The following is an 8,845-nucleotide window of genomic DNA, read 5'->3' as shown; positions in this document are numbered from 1 at the left end:
TGTGAAAAAGTAATCAAATGGTATAGTCCTCTTTTTCCTCTTTTGCATCTCACCACCAGGTCTTTACCCTTTACCTTAAATAAATGTCAAGTATTTTCTCTTATATCTCTTATAAACCAAGTAGTCTGACTTTTTCTTTTTGTATACTGCAACTTTTGCCAATTCTGTAACCCATGAAAGATGGTGAACCACATTTCTGGAAAGGGAGAGAAAAGACTAACTAGTAGTATTGTTTTTAAATTTATAAGCATTAAATGTTAATTTTACATTCAGATAAGCATTTAAACAATAAAAACAAAGGACTTTTTAATTTATTTAATTTATAAGCATTAAATGTTAATTTTACATTCAGATAAGCATTTAAACAATAAAAACATGACAATTTTGACAATTTCAGCACTGGGAAATAGTGCTGATTGAAATGAACTGAGTGATGGCTTTTGGATGCTCCATAGTACTTAACAAAAAGTAGACAGCAAACAGATACTTCTGGCATCTCTGTGTTATTGGTCAGTGACACATCCATTTTGATGCTAACTCTCCTTGCGATGAGTAGGCTTGACATCCTAAGATGGGGATACAAGTCAGAGAAACATTTATTAGACCTATGGAGAGTACAGTACAACAGGAAAAAGAAAGGAATCTCTCACAATTAAATACAATCTTAAAACTTACTTGAATTAGAGAGGAGTGTGGTGTTTTCATCTGAATGTAGATGACCAAACAAGTAATGCTGCACTCCATAGTCCAGACCTGCAGTGACAGTACAAAATATGTATTTATTTATTAATCAATCATAAGAATCTGCATGATAAAATGTGGAAAATCGAAGAAGAAAAAAAGATATCAGTAACTTCAGATTAGATGATTGATGAGTTTCCCAAAGTTGGTACTGTGAGGAAAAATAAATAATGTACCTTTTGTGTTATTGTTTTGCAGGAAGTTGGTCATGTTTCCTCTGACTTCCACTTTTCAGCACTCTGATAAGGTGGTGGTAAAACTTTAAAAGTGCTCTCTGAGATAGATGAACATCTACAACAACCAAATACAGTGTGTTTAGAATAATATACAATTACTTCAGCAAAACAAATAATTATATTTTACTATACTATAACTGCAAACACCAAATACTCAGTTATCCACAGAAAAAATGGAAACATCTCCATCAGCTTCTCTCTTTGTTCTTCTGGGTTTTAATTAATGTTTATAACGGCTGTCTGACGGTGATTTGACCAAAACTTTGTTTCACCTTTTCCTATACATATAACGTTAGGTCCAATTCAATCTACAGGGCAAAAAAAATATTAGGATATAACATTAACATGAACTCTCGCCAGCATTATTGATCAATTCACAACAGTTTTATCAAGATACTTTAGGGATTCATGTTAAAAATGACAAACCTCCCGGCGGAGAATTGCGCAGGCCTGGACAACGCGATAAACCACCTTTCTTCTTTTTAGCTTCTTGAAATAAACGTGTAATGTTAGGCTAACTAAACATGACAAGGGTTTAGGTAAAAGTAATTGAAATAAGCTGAAATTAATTAATTTTCTCACTTACCAATGTAATCGTCGTTCTCCCGAGCGCTGAAGTTTAAACAGCGGCGCTCGCGTGCTTATTAGTGATCACTCTCACGAGTATGGAAGGCCAAAAGGGCCAAAAACACATGAATTTTAACACGTCAACAACACATTAAACACGCGTATTTCACGCTATAAAAAACACGTATTTAACGCGTTAAATACGTGTCGTTTACGCGTGAAAAATCTGCGTGTTAAATACGTGTATTCAACGTGTTAAATACGTGTGAAATACACGTGAAATACGTGTTAAATACACGTGAAGTATATGTGTTAAAAATCAGTTTGAATGGGTCAGTGTCATTGGCTGCTGAGGACTTGGGTCAAACCACTTCTGGGAGCTTAGGGGGGTGTACCATTCATAGACTAGGCAACCACCATTCAACATGCAATAGATCAGCTTATTCAGCCTAATTATTTTTTTCTTCTTTTTCTTTTTCTTTTCCTTCTTTTTTTTTTTTGTATAGCCTGTTGAAATAATATATTTAAATTGCAGTTTAATGAAAAATGTTATAAAAATAAAATTGCCTCGTTTTTCTCCACTCATGCCTTTTTGTAAATAAACACATTAGTGGACATTCTAGCTTTATCAGTGATCAAACTTAAGTTAGCATCTAAGCATTAACATTTGTCTGGGGAAATCAGTTACAATGGAGGTAAGCAATCAATGCAGGTTTAAGATACAGACCATTGCAATCAATATTTGTCTTTGGAAAACAATCAATATCTTTGTAATCAACAGCTTTTATTGTGCTTACATTTACAGCTATCGCCAGCAGGTGGCACTTATTGAAACCTCTTTTTGTTCAGTGATTCTGCACATTTTGTTCAGCGATTATGCACTCATTAGACAAACAGTAATTAGGTACACAGGTGATGTTATAAGACATAAGTATTTAAGACTTTCAAGATTAGAATGAGAGCTTGTACTCTGGTCAGGACAACAGAAATATTCTACTGCTACCACCATTAAAGATCCTTCTATTTCCTTTTTTTTTATTTGTTATTGAAGAATGTTGGTAACCAAACTAATTTAGTATTTTTTTTCTATACTATGGAAGTCAATGGGGATCAACAACGGTTACTAACATTCTTCAAAATATTGTCTTTTATGTTCCACACAAGAAATAAACTCATAGAAGTTCGGAACAACATGAGGGTGAAAAAAATGGTAGAATTTTCATTTTTGGGCGAACTATCCCTTTAAGTCCTGTTATGATCTGACAAGTTCAGTGTTTTAAATGGGTTCCAAATTAAAATCAGTGGTTACTAAAGAGACAAGATATTACTCTGACTGAAGTTGTTTCAATTTGTACTTACCTTAGACATGTCAGCAGCTTAATGTCCTTATATCTTATATATAGCTTCATATCCTTTATATCTTTAAACATACAATGCTTTAATAGTACAATAATATAAGTGCAATAAATTAAACCGTTTAAAAAAAAAAAATTTGATCTATATTGTCTACTGTATAGTTTCATAAGTAGAGTATATGTACAAGTAATATTAATTTTTAAGATTTCACATATGCTTTTATTTCTTTTTTATATGTGAGCAATGGTAACATGACCCAATTTACACCCTGGGATCAATAAATTATATCTATTATCTAATTTATTTTCCACAAATGTGATATATCTTACCAGGTTTCAAATATAAATACTGTCTATAAAAATAAATAATGTCTATGTTATAAGGCTTATTTTATTATTTCTTCACCAAAAATTTCACCTAAAAATTAGCACCAAATAAAACCAGTCAACAATCCATTAACAAAAATATATATAGTTTTATTTTAACATTGCAATAGAACCAATCGACAAGAAGCTACTGTTGCAGAATATTAATTACGGTTTGCAGTGCATCAATAGCCGGACTTCTGACAGGTCCTGCAAGAATGTCCACATCCTGCAGTTGTTGCATCTGTGCCTCGGTTGGACTGAATTGGTTTGCAGGAACTGTTACAACTTCCTACCAATCCACAGCAGGAATTGCACCATCTTGAGCAAGGCTGGGTCCAAAAATCTCATGGCAGTGAGTGATGATGTTTGCCTCTAAAGACATCCTTTGACAAACATCTGATTTGGTGTGTGGTGACCAGCAGTGCGCAATCCATGATTGTTCCACTGTTTCCTGAAAACCTCAAAGTCCCGGTTAATCCGTGGAAGGTGCACATAATGCAGTGCGCAGATGTGTAGCTCATTGGTACAGTCAATGATTCCATCACTCTCAAGAAAGGAGAAAAACTGGTGGTACACATCAGTCATACCCCAGATCCCCTGGATCACTGTTCTATATATAGGCTAGATGTGAAATGTAAAAAATTAAGATTACTTGTACATATGCTCCACTTATGAAACTAAAACCCCAGTCTGTGCAGTCTGTCTTTGTCGGGTCTTAATGTTATGCATGTGTGTCTTCAGCCATTCCTAGTGTGGATTACCCCTTGTTCTGAATTACATTAACCCTTTAAACCCGAGGTGTCCCACCCTCACGAAAAAAATCAAAATCACATTACGAAGCATCCCCTGAATGGAATAGCACAAAATATTTAAAGCTTAAAGCTAAATTTTAAAGCTTAGAATCTCAGCTTTTTAATGAGTGTAATTATTTCGATCAACTCTTAACGAGCGCTAAGCAGTCCCTCTAAACTGAAGTGTACCGCGGGCCCCACGACAATATTACTAATCATATTTTTCAAACCACTGCCTTGATCAACAAAAAATGGATATAATTTGAAAGTTCCTAAGTAACTGCAAAGTAGTGCCAAGTTATTTGCTGATAAATGACAAAAAAATAATCATAATTTACTAAATGTTTTTTTTTGTGCCATGTACTCTAATATGTCAAATATCATACAGCTCGGATAGTCATGTGTCATTTGTCATCGAGTGGAATAAAACAAGTATAATTTTTTTGGGGCTTTGACTAAACTTGAGTGAGGCATTACTTCAAATTCAAAACAACAATTTCAAAACTGTAAAGGGCTAAGATAAGGGCTACCTTGGTTCCAAATGCTGTAACTTTTGATTACTTCATGGTATCACCACAAATACACATGTTGGGGAAGAAAGTCATATACACCTAGGATGCTTTGAGGGTGAGTAAAAACACAGGCTAATTTTCATTTTTGGGTGAACTAACCCTTTAAGTTTGATCACAAAGCTAGAATGTCTACTAATGTGTTTATTTACAAAAAGGCATGAGTGGTGAAAAATTTGTTTTTCATGAAACTGCACTTTAAATATATTTAAATATATTATTTCTATAGGCTATACAAAAAAAAGAAAAGAAAAAAAAAGACAAAATAATTAGGCTGAATAAGCTGATATATTGCATGTTAAATGGTGGTTGCCTAGTCTATGAATGGTACACCCCCCTAAGCTCACAGAAATGGTTTGACCCAAGTCCTCAGCAGCCAATGACACTGACCCGTTCAAACAGATTTTTAACGCGTATTTAACACGTATTTCACGCATATTTAACACGTTGAATACACGTATTTAACGCGCTGATTTTTCACGCGTAAACGACACACGTTTAATACGTGTTGTTTACGTGTGAAATACGCGTTTAATGCATTGTAGACGCGTTAAAATTCACGTGTTTTTGGCCCTTTTGGCCTTCCATACGCGACTAAAATGCGGCGCTGTGCACTGTGCAGACAGGACAAAACTGATCAGCGCATAGATACACGTTCAAGTTGTTTGCCGTTTGTCAAAGATAATTTTATGCATCTGTTTGGAGGGATGAGTTATAAGAATAGCCTTTTAGAATCTAAATGAAACACTGAAACTCCATACGATATGAGCATGTTGCTTGTCAATAAAAGAGCTGTACGGCATCTTACTTGGCATGATAACTAACTTGCAATCATGTTAGTGTGCTGATTAAATAGCAGACTATAGCGTGTACCTATTAATAAATAAATAGATAAAACTGTCCAGATTGCTATACACTCCTAGTACACATGTATTTCTACCTGATCAGTTTGTTGGTATAAATTAATAGTTTGATACAGTGATAGTAGACTTAAGTAAAACCAGTTAATTTAGATGTTAGGCATTTTTTCAGTGTACAGGATCACGTGGCAATTATTTTCTATTAAACTTGAAAGTGCAGATGTAAATTTTTAAGTTTATTTTCTTCGGAATAAAGTGTGTCAAAGTAAAATTGAAATAAAAACACAAATACAATGTAGTATAATAATTTTAAATAGCCTAATGTGTAAACATACATAAAGCATGGTTTAGCCCAAAGAACCCTTTTGTGCCAAAAAGGGTTCTTTCTCCTTATATAGAACCTTTTTGGCATAAAGGGTTCTTTGGAGTTGAGTAAAGAACCATAGGGTTCTATATAGAACCCCAAAGAACCCTTTTTTCTAAGAGTGTACCGAGTGTTGCCGTTTTTTCCATAGTGTTTTGAAGTGCTATAATAATGCTTCCCAGTCAGAGCTTTATGTTTCACTCGGATTATTCACAGGCTAATGTGTTTTGAGACAAAATCTGCAGAGGCTTCCCTTACGGCTGTGTTATAAATGCCTTACCCTTTCACGTCACCTTCATTTTAAAGAAATTAATGTCGGGCTGGTATTTTAAGCCCTGCATAGTTCTCTTTATTAGTTCTGTGGTGCTACACAAATGAAAATGTCAGCGGTATAAAATAGTAACCCTTATTGAAAGAATGAAGACAGGTGTGGGACATTAAATCCCACTCAGATATTGAGTCTTATTGTTCAGAAGTCATGTTTTTTTTCTGAATCGGGTGAGGACAAAAGCCATTGTTCATTTTGAGTAGGTTTTGATACCTTTATAACATTTATTTTTTTTTCTCCTTAGCTGAACTGCGGCAAGCCATTGTGGCCATGATGAACAGAAAAGATGAACTCACTGAGCAGAACACGTAAGATTTTACTGATTGCAGTGATCATTGTGGACTTAACGGATTTTTTGTTCATTCATGAAATACAATCCTAACGAATTTATGTGGAAATCTGTTATCAAAGAATTCTTTTAGTTCGGAATGATTTTAACACCGATGATTGTGGCTATCCTTCCTTGGTGTTGGGCTTAGGTATCCAACATAACGGTTATTCAAATCTTTGCACTAAAAACTGCTATAATAATAATTATTCATGTATTTTATTAATTTAAGTTTACTTTTAATTAGTTGATATCAATATTTTTTATGTAATACGTGTTCGCATTTTGCGCTGGTGGATTGTAACCAGGTTGTAAGTACTGCTTCAAAATGCCAAAAGAAGAAACGGGAGCAAGAGACAAAAAATTGAGAATAGGCAATTTATTGAAAACTGCATTAAAACTCAAACAGGCTGTTTATCAGCTGATCAAAAGTTTAAGACCATAGCCTTAAAAAGTTAAAATCTGTGCAAAAATATGGCTTTCATGTCATTGTCCTTCAGGCAGTCACATTGTCATGATCTCCTGATGGCTAAGGCAAAAACGCTTTCTGTCTTTGAACGTGGCAGGATTGTTGAGCTGCACAAGCAAGGGCGCGCGTAACGCGCCATCGCTGCCGAGGTTGGATGCAGTAAGACTTTAAATTTCTTAAAAGATCCTGAGAGTTATGGGACAAAAAGTTGAAAAGTTTTGACATTTCACTGACCATTTTGTTGAAAAAAACCCAAAAAACCCCCTTGAGTTTCAGTGAGTGGCAGGCCTTTTTTGTACCCTATTTGTGAAAAGTACCATGATGTGCACATTCAATAATGTGCAGCTGGGTAATTATCATGTGCACTTGTAGTCATTAAAGATAGCTAATGAAAAGTGGGTCAGGTGTGTGTGGGTGTCTTACTGTTGTTATACTCTTTGGCACAGGTCTCTGCGCAATCTCCTGGATGGAGAGATGGAGCACTCTGCTGGGCTCAGGCAGGAGGTGGACAGCTTGAAGAAGAGACTGGCTGAACTAGAGGAGAGACATGCAGCCAAAGCCCAAGCACTCATGAGGTACAGTCACTAGATACTAACTGAACAGTAGTCTGACATATTCCGACTATCAGCCTAAACTCTAGTTGACATTACATTGCCAGACAGCACCTCTTTAGACAGACAGCAGCTATCTGACCTACAGTACATGTGAAGCACTGTAGTTTTTTAGTTTAGGGGTGAGAAAGTCTGAAATTGGTGATACCACAGTAATAGACCCTAGCTGGTTCAAATAACTGTTCAGCAGTTAAGTAAATGTTGTAACAGTCAAGTAAATGTTGCACAATAATAGCAAAGAAATAATCGAAAATTGTGTGGTTTTTTTTTTTGAGTCCAGATTTTCAATCTGATCAAATATAGCCTATTTCATTTATGGACGTTTTTTCAGTTATCTCACTAACTTGCAACTTGAAACAAAACATTCATACATTCGATGCCACAAAATTCATAGACTTGAGCTTTGAGGTTGCCAAACAACAGTATATGAGGACATATGTCACTTTGTTTTGATTTATGTGTTCAATTTTTGAATTTTCAATGATGTATCGTGATCCCAATGAAAGATATACCAGTTAGAGAAGTTTGGAGTGAAAAATGGAATCGGTGCATGCAGAGTTTTTGTGTGTTTTGGAGACTAGCTACAGGCTAACAGCTGGCTAATGTTAGCATTGCTTAATATGGAATGGTGTAGTGTTAGAGCTTAAAGGTTGGCTGTGTTTTCAGAAAATATGTTAAAATGATTAAACATCCCTACTGATTCTAATACACTGCCATTCAAATGTTTGGGTTTAGGATTTTCTGATGTTTTTGACTGAGGTGTCTTTTTCTTCCTTAGGCTGCACTTATTTGAGCAAAAATACAGTAAAAGCAGACATACGAAATATTATTTCAATTTAAACTAACTGTTTTCTATTTTAGTACATTTTAAAATGTAATTTAGCTGAACCATTGATGAACCATCAAAGATGAGCCGTTACTCCAGGCTTTAGTGTCACATGATCCTTCAGAAATCATTATAATATGATTATTTGGTGCAAAGCATATAAACAGAAACATATTATTATCTATATATATTGAAACAGTTACAGTTGTGCTCAAAATTATTCATACCCTTAGTAAATATGATCAAAGAAGGCTGTGAAAATTAATCTGTATCATCAATCCTTTAGATATTTTATTTTAAAAATGTACTAAAATCTAACCTTTAATTGGAGAATAAAAATGTAAAATGGGAGAGAATCTCATTATGAAATAAATGTTTTTCTCTAATACACATTGGCCACAATTAACGGCACCCTTTTATTCAATACTTTT

The 8,845-nt window shown here is 34.7% G+C and overlaps 1 protein-coding gene and 1 long non-coding RNA gene across 3 annotated transcripts in view; one reads left to right on the top strand and one right to left on the bottom strand.

Annotated features, from left to right (window-relative positions):
* Positions 1–8,845, top strand: part of LOC107734208 (sorting nexin-29-like) — a 112,388-nt gene that overhangs the window by 24,611 nt on the left and 78,932 nt on the right. For both annotated transcript variants that reach the window (XM_016546101.1, XM_016546099.1), the window contains exons 12-13: positions 6,425–6,488; positions 7,424–7,552. In XM_016546101.1, coding sequence (XP_016401587.1) covers positions 6,425–6,488; positions 7,424–7,552 — 193 coding nt within the window. The remainder of the gene's footprint in view (positions 1–6,424; positions 6,489–7,423; positions 7,553–8,845) is intronic.
* LOC107734210 (uncharacterized) lies at positions 417–1,116 on the bottom strand. The gene is made up of 3 exons (XR_001639072.1): positions 918–1,116; positions 676–753; positions 417–566 (listed from the first exon to the last, which is right to left on the bottom strand). It is a non-coding gene; the product is annotated as an uncharacterized LOC107734210 (long non-coding RNA).

The sequence above is a fragment of the Sinocyclocheilus rhinocerous genome, unplaced genomic scaffold, assembly GCF_001515625.1.
Source record: "Sinocyclocheilus rhinocerous isolate Xijiao unplaced genomic scaffold, SAMN03320098_v1.1 scaffold820, whole genome shotgun sequence".
NCBI classification, from domain to species: Eukaryota; Metazoa; Chordata; class Actinopteri; order Cypriniformes; family Cyprinidae; genus Sinocyclocheilus; species Sinocyclocheilus rhinocerous.
The sequence above is the reverse complement of the archived record's forward strand: the minus strand, read 5'-3'. Positions and strand labels throughout refer to the sequence as shown.